The following is a 24,704-nucleotide window of genomic DNA, read 5'->3' as shown; positions in this document are numbered from 1 at the left end:
TCCAACCATAACATAACTTTGGCACTAAACTATGTCCCTAAGAACCTTGTCTAAAGGTCTTTTAAACACTTCCATGGGCAGTGGCTCCACCACTTCCCTGGGCAGCCTGTTCCAATGCCTGACACCCCTTCCCATGAAGAATTTTTTTCCTAATATCCAATCTGAACCTCCCCTGGTGCAACTTGAGGCCATTTTCTCTTGACATCCTTTTCCCAGAGGAGTATTTTCTCTAATATCCCGTTTTCACATTTTTCATTGTAGATAGTTATTTTTTATTCCTGCAGGCATAGCAGTACATCTTCAACAGGAATGGTTCATTTGGCTTTTCCAATTGTCTTATTTCCAGGTCAGATATGATACAAACCTAAGAAGGTCTCAGTGGTTCAAATCCCTTCATACTACGAAAGGACAAGTGCTCCAAGTATTAGATTATAACGGGAAGTGACACCTATTTCCTCTTGTTTTCTAAGAGGTGACCATGGATTCTCTGATCTGTGCTGATATGTATAATAAATGAAAACACACATTTTGAGTGAGGCCATGCTATGCAAAGCATTGGATTACCCAAATGGCTGCCTGACCAGCGTGGAAGATTCAGGGAACTTTTGGGAACAGAATATGGACAATAAATGATTATATGATGTAGCTGGTTGTTTTGCGCTTGCAACATTGGTTTGCACATCACTTTCCTGAACAAAAGTTAAAAGCGGATCTCATTTTAGGTTTAGGTGCCCACCAAACTATGTTTGAAAGAAGCTTGAAGGACTGAAGAGGTTTAACCTGAAAAAGATCTTGCAGATAAGACACATGATTTAATAGAATTGTCAGTTATTGGGCTGGATTACTGGATGGTGCAGTACCTTTGAGTTAAAATCTATTGTATCACTAAAGCAGAAGTTATGAAGGATAATTACATTCTGTTGCAAAGAAATAATGATTTTTTCTTCCTTAAGGAAGTCTTAGATAAAATTCCACTATGACAATGAAGCAGGCTGTCTGATGAGAACACTTTAACAGTGGCTGAAACAGTTTGAAGCAAGATTTTCAATTGAATTAATTTAAATAAGTAAGGAAAAATGTAAACCTTATAGGAATTCAGGGTAATGATTAAAATACAACAGCAGATTTCTCATTATTTCCATGGGAAAACATCTACAGTTTTTATTATCTAGGCATCAATTATCTAGAGATTGATGAAGGACTAAGCAGTGATTACAAAATTGAAGTGACAGAGTTTCACATTTTGTGCAGTTCTCTTTCACTTCCCACCACTGGAGACTTTTACTCTTCACTTTCTGCCTTCTTGCCAATTTCCCGGCTCTTCGCTCGGAGCTTGTTGACCTGCGACTCTGCAATGTCAGCCCGCTCCTCGGCTTCCTCCAGCTCGTGCTGGATCTTGCGGAACTTTGTGAGATTGACGTTGGACAGTTCCTCCTGGGCACAAGAAAAGAGATAAAATAGGTTTTACATGTTGAATGATGTTCCTACTGTAATATTGCGCTGGACATGCTGTGGTATTTTGCCTTTATATAATGAAACAAACAAACAAACAAACAAAAGAAACTGTTAGTGTGTAATTCTGTCTAATAATCCAAAGAAATACCTTGAATGCTAAATGTTTAGATGGGTAATAAGATAAACCAGGAATCCCTCTCTCAATATGAAGTGCACTTTGGAGTTTTTGAATAATTACATAGAATTACAGCTATTTCCGTTAAATCATTTTCTATTAATTTACTGCTATAACAGTTATAAATGATGTATTACATTTTCTGAAGGTATTTTTTTTCTTCTAGGTAGAAATGTGAAGTAAAGAAAGTGAAAGGAAGCACAGAACTACTTGCACAATGTTGACCTGAGCCTTTGCTGTTCTTCCCAGTGCTACAATAAATTTCACAGAACATGTATTCTACACCCTTCTAAACTCCTACAATGTTCAGTAGGAACAGCTGCTCAGCTGTTCATTCCTGCATGCACAGCAGGAAAAAGACAAAGAAATTAAGGGTTCAAACAGAGCTGTGCAGGGGAAAAAACACCAACACAGAATTCCACCTGCACTTGGACAGGGACTGACTCTGCACACAGCAATACTCACAGCCTCTTCAGCTTGTCTCTTGTAGGATTTAACTTTCATTTGAAGCTTGTCTACCAGATCCTGGAGCCTGAGAACGTTCTTTCGGTCTTCCTCAGACTAAAGAGAAGAATGAGAAAGAGAAGCACCTCTTTGCCCCTCCTCTTTAAATTCCCTCTATATGAAACAGAGAGTTACATTTCTTATGGACGATTGCTGTCGAGTAAGATGAGGTAATGAGCTGAATCTTCGTAGCATTACCAGAAAGATAATGTTTTCTGATGTTCTGAGTCTTCTCCTTTTTAACTTTTTGACTCAGGACAGAGATAAAACCCTAAAGACTATATTTTAGCTTCCTGCCAGAAGGGTATGTGAGCGCAAAGAGACCTCCTGCCTTACCTGGTAGGTCAGCTCCTTCACCCTCCTCTCGTACTTGCGCACACCCTTCACGGCTTCAGCGCTGCGCTTCTGCTCAGCATCAACCTCCCCTTCCAGCTCCCGCACCTGCAAGGACAAGCCCATCCTTGGAGCTTCCCTGATGGCTGCTTATGTGACATGTTCACTCATGTACAAAGAGCAGCCCTACGCACTCTGGCCTCCAGCTTCTGGATTTGCTTCTTGCCTCCCTTCAGGGCCAACTGCTCAGCCTCGTCCAGACGGAGCTGCAGGTCCTTCACCGTCTGGTCCAGGTTCTTCTTCATCCTCTCCAGGTGGGCGCTGGTGTCCTGCTCCTTCTTCAGCTCTTCTGCCATCATGGCTGCCTGATGAGAGCAAAGGGTCAAGTCCATTTGGGGGTTGCAGACAGTTTGAAGGAGAATTATATCCAGCATCAGCAATGAAAGGAGCCCCCAACTCACATCTGTGATGGCCTTCTTGGCCTTCTCTTCAGCATTGCGGGCTTCCTGGATCGTATCCTCCATTTCACTCTGAATTTGGGTAATGTCTGTTTCCAGCTTCTTCTTGGTATTGATCAAGCTGGTGTTCTGTTGAAGAGCATCAGAGATTTGGTTTTGTTAGCTCATTCTTTCAAGAATATTAGGGGGTTTTAAATTTTTAAAGCATAATTATGTGAAAAATCAATACCACAGATTTTAATGTAAAATTTCTTATCACTGGGGAACAATTTCGTGTTGTTGGTTTTTTTTCCTCCAACAATTCATTTTCTTAATTTGAAAAACAGTACTTAGAAATTTAATCCATACCACACCCACCCTTGGTGGGTCCACCCACCAAGGCCGGTACAGGAAAGTAAGAAAAATAAAGTGATATGCCTTCTCTTCAACACAATCAGTGAAGAGTAATCCATTCTTATCAACTGAGAAGAGAAAAATTTGTAACGTGCCAAAATCTTTTCAGCAATTGAAACCAGACACTTTCCATAGATTTCAGCATTTGACTGCTGATTACTGCTATGACATTCAGTTCATACCAAAGTCTGCTTGAGATGGGCTACATCAGAGCCAGGAGTTCATCCTCACTTTCTTGCTAGAGTGAAGAAGTACATTTTTGAAGGAATTTGAGGATTCCCTAATGCTGCATTTCAACTGAGCAAGGAATGCATGTTGCTCTAGTCTCAGAGTTTCAGTTTCTGGCTGCTCAGAGGGAGATCATTTGGCATGTGTGACAAAAAAAATCTGGTCCATGTTACTAAGTGTCTTTCCTCTGGAGATTATGTTAGGATGTGAAGAAGGTAGAAATACAGGTTTCATCAAATGCAACCTCAGAACATAGACAGTGTACACAGTTTTTCAGCAAAGATCTCTTTTAGTATAGTGATGATAACTGCAGAGAAGATAACTCTCTATTTCAAAGCTGAGCCTCCAATGGTGACTGGAATAAAGCATACAAGTGTTCTCCTTCTTACCAAAAGTGCCGTTTCTCACCAAGTGACCTAACCTGGGTATGGAGGAGCTGCACACGCTCACTTGCATCCATCAGTTCCTGCTCAGCCACCTTTCTACACCTCTCTGTTTGTTCTAGTGCTGCCCGTAGCTCCTCAATTTCAGCCTGCAACAGGTTTGCTCTGCGCTCCACCATGGCCACCTGCTCCTTCAGGTCCTCCTGTGTCCTCAAAGCATCGTCCAAGTGTATCTGGGTATCCTGTAGAGCCATTGAAAGAAATTGTAAGATGATGCAGGTCTCTTTGGCACTGAAAATAACAGCTAAGCTATTTCTCCATAGGCAACAGACCTTGAGCACTCCCTGGGTGTTCCTCAGGTTCTTTTGTGCCTCTGCAGCCTGACGGTTGGCATGGCTCAGCTGGATCTCTATTTCATTCAGGTCTCCCTCCATCTTCTTCTTCAGCCGCAGGGCTTCATTCCTGCTCCTGATCTCAGCATCCAGGGTGCTCTGCATGGACTCCACAATTCTGAGGTGGTTTCTCTTCAGCTGGTCAATCTCCTCATCTTTCTCTGCTATCTTCCTGTCAATCTCCGACTTCACCTGGTTGAGCTCAAGCTGGAGGCGCAGGATCTTCCCCTCTTCATGTTCCAGGGAGGCCTGGAAAGAATAAATTAGAATACTTTTAATGTGACAACTGTAGAACCTGAAGCTCTGTGTAAAATGACTACTATGTTTAGATGATATATAAACACTTTTATGCAAACACTCTTTTCTCTTGTGTCTTGGAATAACTCTAGTGTAATTATAATGAGGTATAAGATGTGTAAGAGAGCAACAAATAATGCCAGGTACCTCAGCTTCCTCCAGGGAGGCTTGGAGTTCAGATTTCTCCTGCTCAACCTGCTTCTTGACTTTCTCCAGCTCATGAATCGCCTTTCCTCCCTCTGCAATCTGCTCCGTGAGGTCGGAAATCTCCTCTGTGGGAACAAACACCAATGGCATGGTCAGGCACAGAGCACAACGGGAAGGGCCCTGTCACACCAAGGCGACAGACATCCCTGCCCACCTGCAGGCACAGACCCATGTGCAGCGGTGCGTAGTGCTGGACAGGAGAAAGCCCTGCCAGGAGCAGAGGGCCAGGCACTTACGCTGCAAGTTCTTGTTCTCCCTCTTCAGTGTTTCCAGGTGGTCCAAGGACTCCTCATAGGCATTCTTCATCTTAAAGAGCTCCGTGCTGAGAGAGCGAGACTCCTTCTGGGAGGCTTCCAGCTCAGCCTGTGTCTCCTCGTACTTCTGCTTCCATTCTGCCAGGATCTAAAGAGAAACCAGGTGTGAGTTTGGATGTGGCCATCAGGAGGGGATGCTCTGCTCAGGAACCCCAGGTCTGGAGCCCAAAAGACCTTGTCAAAGTTCTTCTGCTTCTTATCCAGAGCTGCACAGGCAGCATTTGATCGCTCCACATCAATCATCAGGTCCTCCACTTCATTCTGCAGCCTCTGCTTTGTCTTTTCCAGGGAGGCACATTTGGCATTCACAGCTTCAACGTGTTCCTCTGCATCTTGCAGGCGCTGTGCCAGCTTCTTCCTGGCAGGAGACAAGCACAGCTCCAGGTGAGGAAGGATACAGGAACCTGTGGTGTGCAGCCAGTATGTTTTTCACGGGAGCACACTTAGCCCCTTGGTGGTGTGTGATCCCCATTTACACAGAGGTGTAGGTCCTCTCCCAGCCAGCCATTGTATTTCTATGTCTGAATCCTGGGCTGTAGCACTTCACTCTTTGCTATTCACCCTGCGTTCATAAGCATCTCTCTGCTCTTCTGCATCTGAAGAGCTCTGCTGCCTCTGCTGTTCCCAATACATACCAGCTCTGGGCTATACGTCCTCTCTTCCTGACAATATCTCTACCCCAAAGCAGAGCATTGCCTTCCTCCTGACAATATCACAGTTGTCTCCTCAGATCTCTGTTCTTAGTCTGCTACTGTTCCCCACCTTCCCCACGTACTTGGCCTCCTCCAGCTCCTCCGTGCGCTGAATAGCGTCAGTCTCGTATTTGGTTCTCCACTGGGCCACTTCGCTGTTGGCCTTGGACAGCGCACGCTGCAGCTCCCCCTTGGCTTCCTGCTCCTCCTCATATTGTTCCCGGAGCAAGTCACAGTCGTGGCGAGCAGACTGCAGGGCGTGGGCCAGGGCGTTCTTGGCCTGGGGGAAAAATAGTAGTGTGACATTGAATCCAAATGTGCATTGAAGTCTTTCATGGTGATGGACACTGGATTATCCTGCTGTGAGCATGATGACAAGCTACTGAATGCGAAATGAAGATCTGGGAATCTGCAAAAGAATTAATGGATAAACTGCAGGGAAGAGGGAAGATTTTTGGTGACATGTTTTTTTTCTCTCTCATCTTGTTGATTCTGTGATTTCATATGTATCCAAATCTCCTCCTAGACAGGAGGCATCTGCCTAATACAAAATTTGGGAGGACTTCTCACCTTTATCTCTTCTTCTAGGTGCCTCTTGAGTTCCTCAATCTGTTGGGTGAATGCCTGCTTGCCTCTTGACAGCTGAGAAATCAGAGCATCTTTCTCCTCCACCTGACGTGAATATTCACCTGGGAAAGGTCAGATGAATAAAATAACTTTTTATGACTTATTTAAAATTGTTAACCTTGACTATTGAATGCACATTAAAATGTTTTGAGTTGAACAAAATTTTATTTCTTTCATGAAATCCTAATCAATAATACCTATCCATATCTCTGAGTATGCCAAAGTTTTTATCTTAGAGGCAAGAAATGAGATACGTCATGCCTCCTTGTCCAGTATCTGACTCATCTTACTGCATGTTTGCACTGAGTTCAGTGGTCATTTCAAGCCTTAAGCTTACAGAAGTAGTAGTATATGGCTTATGTGCTCAGGTATATCACTCTCCTCTCCTGAATGTCTTATGGGAAGTAGAAGGATGAAGTCTAGCTTATGAAATATAGAAATTCTTCTTTGAAGCTTCAGAATCATAGAAAAGTCCAAGTTGCAAGGGACCTTGAGAGGTCATCTGTCCCAACATTTAATGTGAAAGGGAGCCTAGATTTGATTACTTAACATCCTGCCCAGTTGTGTCTTAAGAGCTCCTGTGGTGGGGACTCTACCACACCGCTGGGGAGGTTGTTGCAGTCCTTGAATCATGTTATTGGTCTTGCTCCAGATTGTCTGTATCTCTCTGGTACTGGGGAGCCAAACACTGGACACGGCACTCCAGGTGTGGCCTCACCTGTGCTGAGGGAAGGGTCACCCTTTCCTAACTCGCTGGCAACTCTTCTCCTAATGCAGCTCAGGATTCTGTTGGCCATCTTTGTCACAAGAGCACATTTCTGGCTCATGTTCAGCTTGGTTTTCAGCTAGACCTCCAGGTCTTTTTAACCCATTCCTTTAAAGCCCCAAGTCATATACGGTGTTCTCTTAAAACATAAAAATGTGTTTACCAGATTCTGTTTGCAGCCGAGATCTCTGAGCACTAATGTCATTAATTGTACGCTGTTGTTCCTCTTCCTTTGTCTTAATCTCACTGAGCTGATCTTCTAGGGAGCGACACATCTTCTCCAGATTTGCCTATTTGCATGAAGAACAACATTAAAGATGATCAGTGATTCAACACATAATTACTGACAATCTGAACTGTTACAAAGGGGAAATAAAAATAAACCAATGATTTAGAAGGAAAGTTAAAATGTCTCAGTTAACTGATACATGTTTCTATGAAATTTGCATCCCTAATTGCAACACTTTTGTAACTTATTAATGTACACTCCATTTTTGCAATAGATAAAAAGGATGATGGGACACTGTAACACAAAAAATTACTTTAAATTTCTGTTTGGCTCTTAATGATTACGTTACTGAAGTACTTAAGGAAGAAAAAGAAAACTATGAATAAAAAGGAAAGCATATGGCAGGAGTAATTTTCTGTTTTAGAAGAAACTAAAACCTGATAAGGTCAGTACCATAATATTCTGAACCAAGCAATGAGGCCCTAAAGCACCTTAGATTAGATGCTTCAGGTGAAGTTTTGAAACTCTTACCCAAAGGACACAATATATTATTATACTAATACTGAAATATACAAAGTAAATTAAAGTTGCAAAGTGCAACTATTTATTTTAAAGTAAGACTAACTTAAATTTCTATATTATAATATCAATACTTGGCTATATTTGAATTACTGCAAAGAAACATTTCAGTACCTTGGCCTTAGAGACAGACTCCATGTTACTGGCCAAGTCATCAATCTCCATCTTCAGCTCACTCTTCTCCTTCTCCAGCTTCTGCTTCACTCGCTGCAGGTTGTCGATCTGCTCCCCAAGCTCAGCTGTGCTGTCCGCGTGCTTCTTGCGCAGGGCGGCAGCCGTGGCTTCGTGCTGCAGCGTGGCCTCTTCCAGGTCGCGACGCATCTTCTGAAACTCTGCCTCACGCTTCTTGTTCATCTCGATCTGAGCTGCCGTAGCCCCTCCTGCTTCTTCCAGGCGCTCGCTGATCTCCTCCAGCTCCCTGGAGAGGTCAGCACGATGCTTCTCGGCTTTTGCCCGAGAGGTTCGCTCGGCCTCAATTTCCTCCTCCAGTTCCTCAATACGGGCCTGTGGAACATTAGGGACCCTTCACACCTGGGCCTCCTCCTACCTGACCTGAGACTGGGAGAGAGAGGGGAAGGAACAGAGACTTGCCTGAAGCTCCTTGATCTTCTTCTGTAATTGCATGCCCAGGGATTGCTCATCCTCAATTTTGCTCTGGATCTGGCTGATTTCAAAGTCTTTCCTGTGGGCAAATCAAACCCTGTTAGAGATGAGGGAAAAAAGACAAGTGTGACCACCCCAGCACTCAGGTGCCCCACAGCCATGCTTACTTCTTTAGTTTCTCATCCAGCTGTTGCTTATCATTTTCCAAATCCATTATGGATTCCTGGTTCATCTTCAGGTCTCCTTCGAGTTTCCTCTTAGCTCTCTCAAGGTCCATGCGCAGTTTCTTCTCTTGCTCCAGAGACCCTTCCAGCTAAAGAGAAGACCATCAGTGCTCAGCTGGTAGTGGCTGAATGTATAACAGCCTTGATCTCCCCCTATACATTTGTGCTTACATCGTCCACTTGCTGCTCCAGCTTGGTCTTGGCTTTGGTCAACGTGTTGACTTTGTCCTCTTCTGCCTGCAGGTCATCCAGTGTCTGCTGATGGGCCTCTTGGAGGGCTTTCTTTTCTTTTGTCAGCTTGGCGATGGTCTCATCCAGGGCTGCCATCTCCTCTGTGAGGTTTTTCACCTTTGAGAAGGGAGCAAGTGTCAATAAAGCAAGTAGGAACAGAAGTCTCATAACAGCGGGGTGCTCTTTTCTGGAGCGTGAGTGACAGGTTCTGCCTCATACCTTGTTTTCGGTGGCATGTTTTTCCTTCTCAACCTTGGCCAGTGTTAACTCAAGGTCATCAATGTCTTTCTTCAGCTCTGAACATTCATCCTCCAGTTTCCTCTTCTTGGCTGTCAGCTCAGCATTCATCTCTTCTTCATCTTCTGCTCTCTCTGTTAGCTCCTTGATTTTGGCTTCCAGCTGGATTTTGGTTTTGATGAGCTGGTCACATCTTTCCTCAGCATCAGCCAAACCATCAGCTTCCTACACACAATTTATTTAAATATTTTAAAGAAATAATTAGTTTTTGTTACTAATTTTAAAAATTGAAATTATTTTCAAAGCAGCTTTACAGTGTACTTTGTAGTTTAAACTTATTATTATCAGAGTATCTGTTTGCTTTGGACTGCCTCCATCTCAGAAAACAAAGGAATATGTTATCAAGCTATAAACCTGGGCTCTGAGCATTTTTTAGATATGTAATTTTATTTGAAAATTGTAATACTGATTTGAAGATAGAACCTGAAATCAGATATGGCAGTAACTCCCCTGTATCTTTTCACCATTTTACTTACGTTGCATTTGACTGGACTGGAAACTGCATATCGTTCTACTGAAGACAGATTAGTCTTCAGTAGATTACATAGACAGACGTTTTTAGCATACATTGTTTTAAACTTGAGTGCTAAAACCTCTGACATTCAGCTGAGAAATTCTCATTACAACTCTCTCCAAAATATTTACTGAGCAGGAATTTATTATCCAGTTTTGACAAAAATTGTTTTAAGATCACTGTTTTGAATGCAATACTTGAATCAGGCATGTTTCTAGCCCTTGTGGTCTTGAAGAAAAGTCTGGAAGGGAGTCTGATGTTTACCAGGCCAGTGTCAACTACCTGAATTTACACATGTTCTAAGATGCAAGTTACTGAGAATTAATCTTTATTTTCTACATACTGCTTGTTCTTCTCCTCTTTGTTGTAGTGAAGAGCAATGATACCATCCAGGCAGAGGACTTTTTATAGCTCAACAAGATAGCTAGGTTGGGGTTTATCTCATGTACATTAGGACATCTGCCACAATATCAAGATGCAGCCCATCCAACGAAAAAAGTTTACATTTTTTTATTAATTGTATAATACTCTAAGAGGATGAGTTTCTCCTCGCTGAAGATGAAGGAAAACCTGAGGCTACTAGCTCAGATACAGACTTTTAGACTGTAGACATGGAAATGGGGTCAGACAAATCCTAGTCCTTGCTGGTAGAGACTGTTTTAAGGGGATTATTGATGCTACCTTTTTATTTCGAGGGAAAAAGGGGAGGACTCCACTTTCATCACTGTTTTTCCTGACGAGACAGGGACCATAAATGCTAGACAAATGCCTGACACTCTCAGCCTCTCCTACTCCACCTGAATTCACTTGTGATTCTCCAACTAAAAGGTGTTTGTAGGACATCCAGACTACCATCATTGATCAGTTGAGAACATAACAAAATTACAAACCAAAAACATCAGCGGTACTCACCGCCTGCACTTGAAGCTGCAAATCATTTTTCTCCTGCAGTAGTTTCACCATTTTTTCCTCCAACTCCTTCCTCTTTGCCTCAGACTTCGCAAGCTCTTCCTTGGTTTTCTCAAATTCCTCTTTCATGTTGGCCATCTCCTTCTCAGATTCTGCGCTCTTCAGCAAGGGCTTGATCTTGAAGAACAACTTCATCCAGGGCCAGTGCTTCACATTCATGAATGCACGGATGTTGTACTGAATGCAGAAGATGGACTCCCTGAGAGGTAATAAAAATACATTATATTGCATACTTTAACATTTATAATAAATAGTTAATTCTATATGTTAATAAGCATAACATGAAGTTCTACATATAGTAATTTATACTTATAGTTGTATATGTCTTTGTCTATAAAATATTTATTATGTATTATTAAGTATATATTTATGAATTATTTTTAATATATTTAATCTACAAACAGTATGTATTTCTTTGAAGAAAACTCCCCAGTATGACGTAGATTGTCGACCGGTATGGACACTTTTGAAATCCAGAGGTTTGGCTCACTTTCATGGGCAACGAAAAGGAACACCTCCAGAACTTGACTTGGTCCATTTCATGAAAGTTATCCAAGGGAAGAGGATACTTGTCTTGTGCTAGAAGTGTGTGTTTCTCACCTTTCATTATAATGGTGACCTGAAAAAATCAGCTTATACTAGATATCTGGTTTCTGGACATACATGTAATGTAGCCATTTGCTGGATTTAGCAAAAAATAGTATGAAGGTTGATTTAAAAACAACATGTTTTTCACAAATTGGGATTTTATACTGCTTCATCTGCTGCCATGGTATACTCTCAAATACATCCATATTAGTAAGCTGAATTAATGAGAAATAGATGAAATTTGGCTAGAATCAGCTTATTTTCAGTTTTGTTTATGTATCACAGTATCACAGTATCACAGTATGTTTGGGATTGGAAGGGACCTCAAAAGATCATATAGTCCAATCCCCCAATGTCATTGGTATCTGATAGGAATTGGCTCAGCAGGCCAAGTAAGTATAAATACCTACCTCCTCTCCATCATTTTCTTGAACTCCACTCTCATCAGGAAGCCCCTGCACAAGGCTTGTGTGCGGGTGATGAGCTGTGCCAACTTCTCATCCCTCATCTCCTCCAGCAGTCCCAGCAGCCCAGCTTTGAAGAACACCTTGAGAAAGGGAAAGTTGCAGCACATCATTGTCAGGCAGAGCAAAGCACAGGCACACAGGGGGTGAAACAAGAGGGGGTTGTACCTTGGTGTGGCCAAATTTGTACTGGGTGTGGTCCACATCGATTGACCCAAGAAGCTTCTCAGAAGCCTTCTTGCTATCGATGAACTGTCCCTCTGGGATGGCGCTGGCATTAAGCACCTTGTACCTGTGGGAGGAAGTAGAATATGAAGAAGGTCACATTCCTGAAAGCTCAATCAAACCTGTACCAACTGATGCCACTGCTAAGATTCTCTGAAGAGGAATCAATTGTGAAAAAGAGGTAAATAAGTCTGAACTCTATTCCATTGTTTAGAAATCACATTTTCATGGATAAATATGTTTTTAGGAAAAACCTTGTACTTTCCTTAGTCCAGAAATTCTTGAGACAGAATGGGTACTGATTTCCATATTTAAGTGTTGACATCCTGTTATCTAATACCTGAACTCCAAATGAGAACTTTATGTGCAAAGAACAAAATATGAGGAGAGAAGCAATTCTTCATCCAAAATAGTGGCAGGACATACTATCTGAGTATTTTCAAGCTGATATGGAACAAAAAGCACGTTATTTTTATTTTATCTGGATTTCCAACAAGTTAGTCTAGAATATCTTGTGGTTTCTTTACTCACATTTCTGTGCTGAGGGCTACAAGTCATCTTACTTTGCTACCCAGAAGTTAACTAAGTCTAAGCTAGTCAGCTTCATTTCTGTCTAGTTATTTAAAAAATGCTTTATCCCATACCAGAATATGAATCAAGGACAGGAACAAATAACTGCACTTTGAAAATGCCTGTTCTTCTATTTAGCTATAGAAAGAAACTGGATGGTTCTTGGACTTTTGTATGCCTAAAGGTAGGTACAATGAACTCTTCTCACAACTCCCATATTAGTTAAAACAATTAGGAAATGCAAATTATTTAGCATTGGCGAATATGGTGGAGGGTGGATGACATGGAATCTGACCTCTGTTTAAAGTCAGCATAGAGGATTCTGCTGGGGAATCCTTTCCTGCAAATTCTTATCCCTTCCAACACGCCGTTACACCGCAGCTGATGCAGCACCAGCTCATGTTCCATGGCACCTAACAAATGACATAATGAATTAGTACTTCATTGCACTGCACAGAGAAGAACAGATTTGTCACATCTTTAGAATTTAACAACTTACCTGGTGTTTTTGTTTCATTAGGAATAAGGCATCGCACAAAATGGGGATGTGTGCTTCGAAGATTGCTCATCAGCTTGTTTAAATTTTCCTTAAGAGCAAGAGCAAAGACTTGTGTTTAAAAAGGTCACTTACACAATCTCAGTATCAGATGATCAGTACTTTTGGGCACTTCTGAAAGAATACTTCCAAGGATTCAGAGAGAATCCTTCTTTATTAAGAAACATGTGCCTTTATCCCTTCTAAACATTTTGTGTATTAGCTCAACCTAAATCTTTTCTAAGCCATATTTTCTATATATTTTTATTTGACAATGAAGTAAAATTTATAATGATTATACTACAGTACCCGGAAAAGAGCCGAGACAGTCTGGAAAGAAGAACCCTTCTTCTTGGCACCCTTCTTGCCACCGCCACCACTCTCTAAACGATATTAAGAACAAAACAAACCAAACCAACCAACCAAACATAGACACACACAAAACCCAAAAGCATGCAGTTAGAATCTGAAGAACTTGTGTGTTCATCTTAAAAAACAGAAAAGGTAATAACATGATGAAAATTTGCAAATGCATACAGTACTGAAAGTTATGATAGAAGACTTTTTCAGATGATAGCAGAATGAAATCTAATGCCTTGAAGCTGAAGTTAAGAAAATGCAAACAGGAAATAACATTTTGCATAGTAAGATATTTAAGGAATTAAATAAATCTCTAGTGAATATAACAAATGCAGTCTTTATGTACCTTTACATCTAAGGGTATGCATACATTTAGCAGGATGTTGATACGTTTGGTTGCATTCCCTGGAGTATTGCAGAAATCTGTTTTGTCAGCTAACCTCTGTCGATGTTGTAGTTCAGCTGTCTGGTCTTAAAACCTACATATCTATTATGGTCTCTAAGGAAGTGTAATATCCTTCACTAGTCAGAGTGACTGTGTTCCAAAAAGTAGATGAGGTTTTTGGTTTTCAGATTTTGAGATGTAAGTATTATTGCAAAATATTGTGAGGTTTTTTTTTTCCTGTAAATTATAGTACAGTAGATTAAAAAAAATTACCTGCTTCTGCCCCACCAACAGAGGCAAAGAGTAAGGCCAGTGTCTTCAAGGATGATTTCTGATACAGCCCCACAACAGTTTCATTCAGGGGGTCCTTGTTCTTCTCCAGCCAGCCAGTGATGTTGTAGTCCACCGTGCCAGCGTAGTGCACCAGGGAGAAGTGAGCCTCAGCCTTGCCTTTGGCAGGTTTGGGCTTCTGGAAGTTGTTGGACTTGCCCAGATGCTGGTCATAGAGCTTGTTCTTGAAAGAGGTGTCAGTTGCCTTGGGGAACATGCACTCCTCTTCCAGGATGGAGAAGATGCCCATGGGCTGGAAAAAATAGCAACAAGTGAAGAAAGAAAGCATGGAAGCAAGAAGCAGAGAGAAGGCATATAAGAAAGAGGAACCAAAGACCAGCATTATACAAAAAGTCCTCCTCAGAATGTGTAATCTTAGGGTTTTTTGAGAAGGACATTTTGTTATTGGATATGACATCAGCTATATGAAAACAAGCTCACCCATAAGTTTCATGGTTGTGTTGTAATAAAGATCTAGCATGTAGTAATTAACTATGTGCATGCTAGTTGAAGATGGAAAGCGCAATGAATGAAATTAGTAGCATTCAGATGTAAGGAAGAGTTTATACTTCCTAAATCTTTTTTCTTGGAACCAAGACAGAAAATTTCTTTAAACATATTAAAATAGAAGTTGCTCAGTGTATTTACTCAGTCTGCATGCATTCAAAAAATTTGAATATGAACTCCAGAACAGTGACTAGGGCTGAAATTTTTGCCCCGTGTAAACCATATGCATTACATGACAGAATCCTGCAGGCAGTGAAATAATAGAAAAATGAAGATGTATGTGAAATGTTTGGAGCTCAGAAAAGATCATGTCATGTGCTGCTTTAAGTGTGAGTGCCACACATTAGAGTGGTCTAATTAGCATAGAAGATTCCTTTTACATTTTACATCTGGAAAACTATTAAGTGTGTAGGGCCCAAGAACCTTCTCAATGAGCTCAATGCAGGCAGCCAGGTCCATCCCAAAGTCAATGAACTCCCATTCAATTCCCTCCTTCTTGTACTCCTCCTGCTCCAGCACGAACATGTGGTGGTTGAAGAACTGTTGCAGTTTCTCATTGGTGAAGTTGATGCACAGCTGCTCCAGGCTGTTGAACTGCAGAATGCAAAGAGCTTTAGTTACTTGAGAAGTTCAGTTCCAGGAACGCTTCCCACTTGCAATGTGTTTAATTTTCAGCCCATTAAATTCTCCATGATGGGGGCCTGAATTTCTAGTCATGGGACTGGGCAGGTGACTGGCACATCCCATCCTCTAATATGCCTACCCTTTCAGGCTCTGGCACTGTCTCTACATATTTTGAGCTCTGAAAAGAGCTACAGAGCTTAGTCCAAGTCCAGCTTTTCATCTGCTTGAATTCATCTACACTGCCAGTCTGTTCCCCAGCATTCAGAGAGAATCTGACCTTAGCATTAACAAAATCTTCCTTCAAGACAGCACATTTTAACTTCCTCAAAATCTCTTCTATTACCTATCAGTTCAACATTTTCATATCAGTTTTCAATGCAATTTTCCGCTCTACATGTGACAACAGTCATCTGTAAATACCCCTAACCTTTTTGGGATAATAAATACCATGAGAACAAGAAGAGTGCCATTCCTACAGGAATGTCAGGATTATCCAATAATAAAAACACCACCACCACCACATAACAACAAATAAACAAAGAAACAAACAACAACCCCCCATCGCCACCCCCTCCAGTCTATCATGGTTTCTTAATGCCCCTTCCAGGAAACTGGTATGGAAATCCTCCTCTTACATCAAAGATCTCAAAGCCAGCAATGTCCAGGACACCAATGAAGTACTGTCTGGGCTGCTTGGTATCCAGCTGTTGGTTGATGCGAACAACCATCCACAAGAACATCTTCTCAAAGACAGATTTTGCCAGAGCACCCACTGAATTGTATACCTAAAAAAAAAAAAAAATAAAAAAAAGGAAAAGTTACTATCCAGGGCAAAAGAGAAAGCTCAAAGTTTTAAATTCATGTCATTTTTTTCCCCTGTCATCTCTTCTTTCTCACCTGCTGCACAGTTTGACCCTTGGTCACGTATTCATTCCCAACCTTGACTCGGGGGTAGCAGAGGGCCTTGAGCAGGTCTGCTGAGTTCAGACCCATCAGGTAGGCAGCCTTGTCAGCAACTAAGGAAACAGACATACAGTGTGGTCAAGCAGTAGCTCTCCAGTAGATGTATCTGGTAGTAATTCAGAATAGTTTCTGCAGAACTCGCATGTAATTTGTCACATAGTTTAAAATACTATATTTTTTCTTGATTTACTGTTTTTTTTTTCCCATTTAATTTAGATGATTTTTTAAACGTAAAGATTCTTCCAAATGCCTTTACAAAGAACATGCCAACTTTGAAACAAGTGACTAGATGGAGGGAAGGGCAAAGGGCCATGAAAATGGCAGGTTGAACAACCCACAAATTCTGAATTGGAAAAAAAGAAACTGGTTGGTACTGAAATACGTTGTACTGAAGATAGTACAGTGTACAGAAAATAGTCAGTGAAACTCGACTGTCATGTTATGCCAAAATTATGAAAAGGAAATTTCACCCAACTTTCATAGTGTTGTCACATTGTCCCTATGGACACTTATCACACACATAGGTCTTTTCCAGCTCTCTTTTTCTCTCAATCTAGACTATTAAATACAAGCACTGGAGCACTGGGTATACTCTCTTGTCACTTTCCATTTCTTCTCACAGCAATGATGATACAAAACACCAGTGCTATTTACAAAATCCTTTAATGCGAGAAGGCCAGACTTCAATATAGAATATATATACAGATGCTGGTTTTGAGCTGCTTCTATTACGTGTGATATTTACAACTAAGTATTTAATGTACACTCATCACTAAAAAAAGTAAGGCTTGATTCGAGAACGAAAATGGAACTTACATTTTATTTAACTCTTTTACAGTTATTTTTAAATGTTTAAATAGCAATCTAATTCTATTATACTCTTCTATAAATCTTTCCTTTGGATATATTCATGAAATGATTACAACTATTATTTGTAGTCGGTTCTACTATTATTATTTATCATTATCAGATTAGTCACTATTGCACTACTTGCAGTCATTTTCATTTGTCTTAACTTTCCTGAAAAACTCCAGACCACACACACACACACAAAACTCAAGGAAAAAAAACTCCAACGTTAACAGTATGTGTTTATGATATATGCAAATAACTCTAGTCTCAGGGAAGTATTTCGACGAATGCACCTTTGAACCCTATTGGGCAAGGCAAACATGACAGACATATCTTAGATGTCTATTTTTCAAAAAAAAGTCCCGGAGACTTGCCAAGACTCTACAGGAAATGTAGAACATATCAACCACAGCTGCAGTATTAACTGATGTTGTACCTTCTGTGCCGTCCGGCTCTGCCTGCTCCTCACGCTGCTTCTGCTTGAACTTCAGGTTGCCGTAGTGCATGACGGCCCCGGTCAGCTTGTAAATGGCTGTTTTCTCATCAGGAGTGAAGCCCAGGATGTCAATGGCACTCTAACAAAAGAATCACTAGAATAAGTACCATGCCTGTTAAAGGCCAGAGTCAGCCTGGGAAAACTGTGTGTTACTTACATCTGTGGCCATCAGCTCTTCCTGGTCGTTAATGCTGGGTACCGTGATCTCACCTTGACTCACATACTGATAGTCATATGGGTTGGTGGTGATCAGTAACATCTCTGAAAAGAAGGACCCAACACATACAGATCAAATGAAGGTAATTGGCATGTAAATGTTACTCCATGGCCTTTGTCTAGAGAAATTACTAATTTTTCCTACCAATGAGCTCTGGCTTCTTGTTGGACATGATCTGATAGAAGATGTGGTAGCTTCTTTCTGCCTTGAGCTGGAAAGTGACTCTGGACTTCTCCAGCAGATCTGGCAAGGGCAGAAGTACGGAGTTAGCACAGGAACTGAGGAAGGCTGGAGGGAAAGGGACAAGGCCAGGAGAGTCACTTACATGTTTCAATGTCAGCTGAAGCCAGTTTCCCTGTGGCACCAAAATGGATTCTGATGAATTTACCCTGAAGGAAGCAGGAAAGCCAACTGAGAACTATTTTACCAGTCTTGACTGCAAGAATATGTGAGTCTGGGTGCTGATGCGAAAAAAGTAATTTTGTCTCAGACAACAACTTACAAAGCGTGAAGAGTTGTCATTCCTCACGGTTTTGGCATTACCAAAAGCCTCCAGCAGTGGGTTGGCGCTGATGATTTGATCCTCAAGCGTCCCCTAAAATAGAAATCTTGTTGTCATGTGTGCCCAGGTTCCCAAAAAGGCCAACAGCATCCTGGCTCTGATCATCCCCCTGTACTTGGCACTCGTGAGGTCACACCTCAAATCCTGGCTTCAGTTTTGGGCCTCTCTCTACAAGAGGTGCTGGTGGAGTTCAGAGGAGGATGATGAGGCTGGTCAGAGTGCTGGAGCATAAGTCTGATGGGGAGAGGCTGAGGGACCTGGGGGGTTCAGCCTGGAGAAAACGAGGCTGAAGGGAGACATCGCTCTCTGCAACTGCCTGAAAGGAGGTTGGAGCATGGAGGGTGTTGGTCTCTTCTCCAAGTAGCAAGTGACAGTATGAGAGGAAATGGCCTCAGATTGCACCAGGGAAGTTTCAGATTGGATATTAGGAAAATTTGATTCACAGAAAGAGTTGCTGGGCATTCGAACAGGCTGCCCAGGAAAGTTGTGGATCTACCATCCCTGGAGGGGTTTAAAAAATACGTAGGTGAGGTTGTTAGGGACATGGTTTAGTGCTAGACTTAGGTTATGGTTGGAGTCAATGATCTTAAGGGTCTCTTCCAACCAAAATGATTCTATGATTCTATGATATAGCTCATAAATAAATTGTGTAGTTGCAGGTTCCTATCCCCAGGACCTCACCTGCATTTTGCCTGATGGCTGCTCTTCCTTCTTCTTCTCCCCACTGGCTGCAATTGTTGCAAAGTACTGGATGACACGCTTGGTGTTCACAGTCTTCCCTGCACCGGATTCTCCGCTGTCAAAGCAAAGAGAGAAGCAGAGAGCGTGTGGTCAGGCAGGAGATCCCCTGGCACCGGGCAGCCCCGCAGGGACCCAGCAGGGAGTGTACGTACGTGATCAGGATCGACTGGTTCTCCCGATCTGTGAATGAGACAGAATGAAAGATGATGTTAGCAGTTGACCTGGGTAATGCCGAGCTGGATGAGAAGTAAAGCTGTAATGGAAGTTGGGGCTTCTCTCAAGTCCAAGTAGTCCAAGACTGCCCAATTCCTTTTTGGGCCCCAACAGTAGAAAGCAAATGGATGCAGAGGCATGTGGTCCTCACATGAGCTGCCCTTCAGACAGCTCTTGTCATGAAATTTAATGAAAATTACTATCTGTATTCAAGATAGAGGATTATATATAATTATAATTCTTTCTGTCCCACCAATAGAAAAGGTAACAAAGTCAAATAGTATTTTTACAGTGGGAGAGTGTAGAATTTCCTACAATTAAGTGCAAATAATACACACTGCTGGTCCACACATGCTATTGGGTCAGTTTTGCTTGAACTGAGTTCCTGCTTAACTTGATCAATTTCTTAATCATGCAGCTCCCTGGTGTTTTTTACTGGCTTGTCACATGCTCCAGTGAGATCAGGGGGGCCTTTTGAAGCAGGTCAAGCACTCACCAGTCAACATGAACTGATAGGCGTTGTCAGAGATGGAGAAGATGTGTGGAGGGGCCTCCTGGCGCTTCTTGCCTCTGTAGGCCAACACCACCTCCGGGTTGTACACCGGCAGCCACTTGTAGGGGTTGACAGTGACGCAGAAGAGACCTGAGTAAGTCTAAGAAAGGGAGACAGGATGCTGATGTTGGAGAGCTGAGGAGAGTTACATGTAAGGCAGAGGTGAATCAGGTTCTGGGGAGACCAGGGTAGTGAAAGGAAATGGAGGAATGATCTATCAGACAATGGATGAGAAAGGGCATACAACAAGGAAAGGCAAAAGTGGGAAGGAATGAGAGTAAGAGAATTTAGATAGCAAGAGGAAAACACTTGCAGGAAAGAGAGAAGAAATAGAAAAATGAGTAAAGAAGAAGACAAGAATTGAAGAAGATCTTCAGAGAGACTGAAAGGTGTCTTCACTAGTAATTGTCTCCTTCTGCTGGTACTTACGTAGATCATCCAGGCTGCATAACGCTCTTTGAGGTTGTACAGCACAGCGGGTTCGTGGAGGTGGGTCATCATGGCCATGTCCTCAATTTTATCATACTTGGGAGGGTTCATGGAGAAGATTTGATCATCCTTCACGGTAAGAGTCTGCCAAAGAAAAGAAGATACATATTTGACATCTAAAAGTCCATAGGAGGATTAAATTTTATTCTCAAGCCTTTTACTCACTTCTCCACCTTCAGTCTTCACAGTGACCTTCCCTGCTTCCCTGCTCTGGATTGTGCTTTTCACATAGGATTCCTTTGCATGTACCACAAAGACAGATGACTTGGCATCAAAAGGCTTGTTCTGGGCCTCGATTCTCTCTTTTTCTGACTTTCGGAGGTAAGGAGCAGCCTCCCCAAAGATCGCCATCTCAGAGTCTGACGACATGGCTGCTGTGTACTAGAGATAATGCAGCAAGTATCTGTGAGGGTAGAAAATACATTATAATAGAGCATGATGGAAGAAACACTCTTACAACACAGTGGATTAGATGGCTCTCTGCTGTATGTGTCAACTGATTGAGTTGACTCTTTCATTATTATGCTAATTAAGAGCTCTGTTCCATAATTTTATTTCCTTTTCATCTATTTTTGGTAGTCAGATCTCTAGGCCTGTTGGACGATTGCATTTACAGAGAAATGCTTTTTGTTTTTCATTTGTTGAATTAACAGGATAAACAGATCCTTTCAAAGGCTCTAAACACTGCATTCACTAGATACTCCCAATTTTGGAATTGTGGAAGCCCTCTCAAGTCATTTTTGTTTAGAATCTTTCGGACTATGAGATTTGTTTACAATAAAATACTGGAAGAAGCACAGTAAACTGGATATGCAGAGAGATAATATTATTAGCACTTCTCATTAGATACATTCCATTAGGATAAAACAGCCCAAGTTGTCAAACATTTCAATTATTACACAGATCCATCTGCTAACAAACAAAGCTGATGTTCTCTGCTTTGATCTGTTTCATAACAGAAATCAAGTAATCTTGCATTCATTCACTAGTATTAAAAAAAAAGTATTAAAAAAATTATCATTAACTCTGTTTATTATTGCCAAACTGTTTTCTTCACTGAAAAATTTCATGCAATTGTGCTACTGGAATTTAGGTATATTGTTCCAAAATGAATAATGTTTCAAATTTACATTTTTTTATCCTAATTTTATCTCATTTTTATCACCTAGAATTTGGATTTTGAGCAGCTTTTCTCAAAAAAATTAAGCAGATCATTTCTCTGTCAATACATTTACCTATGGCAGACCTCTAGGTGAAAATCAAATAATTGGTTAACTTTTCCTTGAGAAACAGTTTCACTCCGATTTCAGGAAAGACATTTGAACTTTAAGCTCTTTTCCAAACCCTTTACCATTTAGCAGCCTCATCATTGCAATATTGCCAGCTTAACATAAATAATATTTTAATAACAATCATGGTATTTTTGTACATTATAAAAATCATTTTACCCAGTATTCCCCTACTTAATCATGAAAAAAATTACTTTGTGTTCTTAGCCAGCAAAGACAGATTTGCACAACTTATTGTTATCAATTCAACTACGTGGGTACAATCTCCTGACTGATCATTTTGTTTCTAACTACATGATTTTCCACTTCATTAAAGTGTTATTAATCAAATGAGACCGTATGCTATTGTTATTATTAGAATGTACCTTTATGGTATTATTACAATGCATATTATACATAGCATGTTAGTATACATTATGTGAGCATATTTTATATAAAAATATATTTTAATATTATATTATTTATATTATATATATAATATTTATGTCTATATATATATTTATATGCCAGTAGTTTCCCTTTTTAAAGTATTGGGTGACTGTTTTCATTTGACTGTTTTATATGATTTTTCTACTGAAATCAGTGCTATGCTAACTCTCCTCCACTTATTCAAAGCATGCTAGTTATATCCTTTACACATGATAGCTTGTTGACAGTTTATAATTTTGAGGGATATATTGCAGTGAAAATATTTGACAAAATTAATAGAAATTAAAGTAAAAAGTAAATATGAACAGTTAATTTTCCTGTGTGCAAGTATTTTAAATTTTGAATTTAGTTGCTGTTTCGTCTCTGTTTTTCTAGTTATCTGAATACGTATCATACTGTATCATTTCCCTATGATTCTTAATATTTTCTTATGTAATTATATTACAATTGTGCAATATTTTCATAACATGAGCAAGCTTATAAGGAAGGTCAGACTGAAATGCCTTCTGTTAGCACTTTGATGTTTTGATACACAACATTCTAGCCCTATTCCCCAAGTTTCCCTGTGAAAAAAATTATTAATGCTATTTAAATACATATGTCTTTTCCCATTGCTTCACAGCTAGTGCCAATGACTCTTGATATTTAAGCAAAAACGTAAAAAAAAAGAAATTGTTTGCCTCAGGAATATATGTAATTTATGGACAAGTAACTGGAAACTACTTCCTGATGAGGCTTCTCTTCTTAAAACCGTTTCTTCTAAGCTTAGGATCTAATGTCTGATAATGTAGGAAACCGCTCTTTGTGGAAGAATCCTGGGGAGAATGTGGGTAATGCAGTAGTGATCAGTACTTTTAAGACCTCTGTCTTTGAGCATCTCATGGCAAAGATATCGGCAACCCAGTCCAACTCCTGTACGGTATTTTTAGAACGTACATAAATAAAAGGAATACAGGGATTGCCAACACTCCTATATAGAAGTCCTACCTTAGAGCATCTCTATCTCTTCCTAAAGAGTGAATAAATCAAGATCTTACCTTTTTTTGAGAAAAGATGAATGACTCACAGACTGGAAGCTGGTCAGTGCTGCAAAACACAGTTAGCAACTTCCTTCTTACTGCTGCACAGAATTCCAGAGCAAATTTAGAGACATAAAACATATGGATGCCTCAAAAGCAGACTGAAAATCCCAGCTGACACTGGCAGTTGCCCATTGAATAAATGTGAGCCTCTGTAGGAATGCACTGGTGCTTGTGGAATGCAGGGCCAGTTTCCCTTCATCCCCCAGCTCCCTGTCCAAAGCCTCTGACACACTTACCTTACAGATTTCTGAGGAAGGACAAGACACACTGATCCCAAGGCACTTTTATAGTGTCTGATCTGCATATGGAGCCACCACCTCCTCTTCCTTAGGTCAAAACATTTTTGGCAATCTCAACTTCTAGCAGAATTGCCACTCATACTAGAAGTGAATGGATATAATTAGACATAACAGATCTGTGAATCAATGTCCTATAAATAATTTGACAAGAGAACCTGAGAAGAGGGGGAAGCAGGAGGGTGTGATAAAGGAGATGAAAGGGGCTACATCAGTACTGTAATCCATTGGATGCTGACTTGAGCAGAGAAAGTGAAGACTAAGAGCCAGTATATTGTAGTGAGAAAACATGTAGGGATGGAGAGGTGAAGGCACAGGCTCCTGTGTGCTGCAAATGCTCTGTGTCTGCAATCTGAAAAAGCATGAGGGGTTCTACTGAAATGTGGGTCAGAAGAAGGAAATCCCAGTGCAATAGGAAGCATATTAGTAGGAACAGAACTCACAGGAATGAGAATCGAGGGATAATATGAATGACCAAGTAGTAAAATGGACCAAAGGCAAGGCAAGAGAAAGGGGAAAGGATGAGTCTGAAGGTAGTGATAAGGAAGGAAATGTGGTTAAGGAAGAGGAAGTATATAGAGGTGTGATTCAAAGGGGATAACAATAGGTCACCATGGGCACAAGGACCAATAAAAGAGCAAAACAAGGTAAGTCTAGAGTTGGAGATAGAAGCCTCTAAGACCAGTCACTGAATTAGATCCCAGAGGAAAGCCATAGAAGTTCAGCTCTTGTTTCTGGGGCTGAAGTGTTTCAAAGATCATAGGAACAGGACGATGGAACTCTTGAACAGAATTTAAGACATATATCCCCCTGGAGGCAGGAGAATTAAGTGCTGCCTCAACAAAAAGGAGTCATTCAGCACTGCTTTTGCAGGATAAGTTTGATAGATGAAGGAAAGGATTAATAAATGTAATTTTTCTGGAAGAGAAACAGAGAAATAGTGATGTCTTATGGTAGTCTGGAAGAGAGGCAGTTATTGTCAGAAGGAGATGCTAGTATGTGAAAAAAGCCCATCTACTGTGCTGTTCCCTGGGATGTTCCCCACCCAGATTAAGGAGGAGGTT

The 24,704-nt window shown here is 41.0% G+C and overlaps 1 protein-coding gene across 1 annotated transcript; it reads right to left on the bottom strand.

Annotated features, from left to right (window-relative positions):
• Positions 1-1,150: 1,150 nt before the first annotated feature.
• LOC309447116 (myosin-1B) lies at positions 1,151-20,913 on the bottom strand (the record flags this gene model as incomplete). The annotated part of the gene is made up of 38 exons (XM_082067423.1): positions 1,151-1,434; positions 2,096-2,191; positions 2,471-2,575; positions 2,662-2,832; positions 2,929-3,054; positions 3,968-4,171; positions 4,262-4,570; positions 4,766-4,890; positions 5,062-5,227; positions 5,314-5,497; positions 5,915-6,111; positions 6,402-6,520; positions 7,388-7,514; positions 8,147-8,536; positions 8,624-8,714; positions 8,803-8,948; positions 9,031-9,207; positions 9,310-9,552; positions 10,814-11,069; positions 11,869-12,005; positions 12,091-12,214; positions 13,013-13,130; positions 13,217-13,304; positions 13,562-13,635; positions 14,286-14,580; positions 15,258-15,428; positions 16,094-16,243; positions 16,356-16,474; positions 17,710-17,848; positions 17,927-18,030; positions 18,131-18,229; positions 18,312-18,375; positions 18,489-18,581; positions 19,230-19,344; positions 19,442-19,469; positions 19,999-20,155; positions 20,485-20,628; positions 20,710-20,913. The coding sequence occupies 38 exons, from the start codon at positions 20,911-20,913 to the stop codon at positions 1,282-1,284; spliced, it is 5,808 nt and encodes a 1,935-aa protein (XP_081923549.1). The 3' UTR covers positions 1,151-1,281.
• Positions 20,914-24,704: the final 3,791 nt, after the last annotated feature.

Source organism: Streptopelia decaocto (genome assembly GCF_964273445.1).
Source record: "Streptopelia decaocto genome assembly, chromosome: 16".
Lineage (NCBI taxonomy): Eukaryota > Metazoa > Chordata > Aves > Columbiformes > Columbidae > Streptopelia > Streptopelia decaocto.
This window is presented reverse-complemented; position numbering and strand designations above follow the sequence as displayed.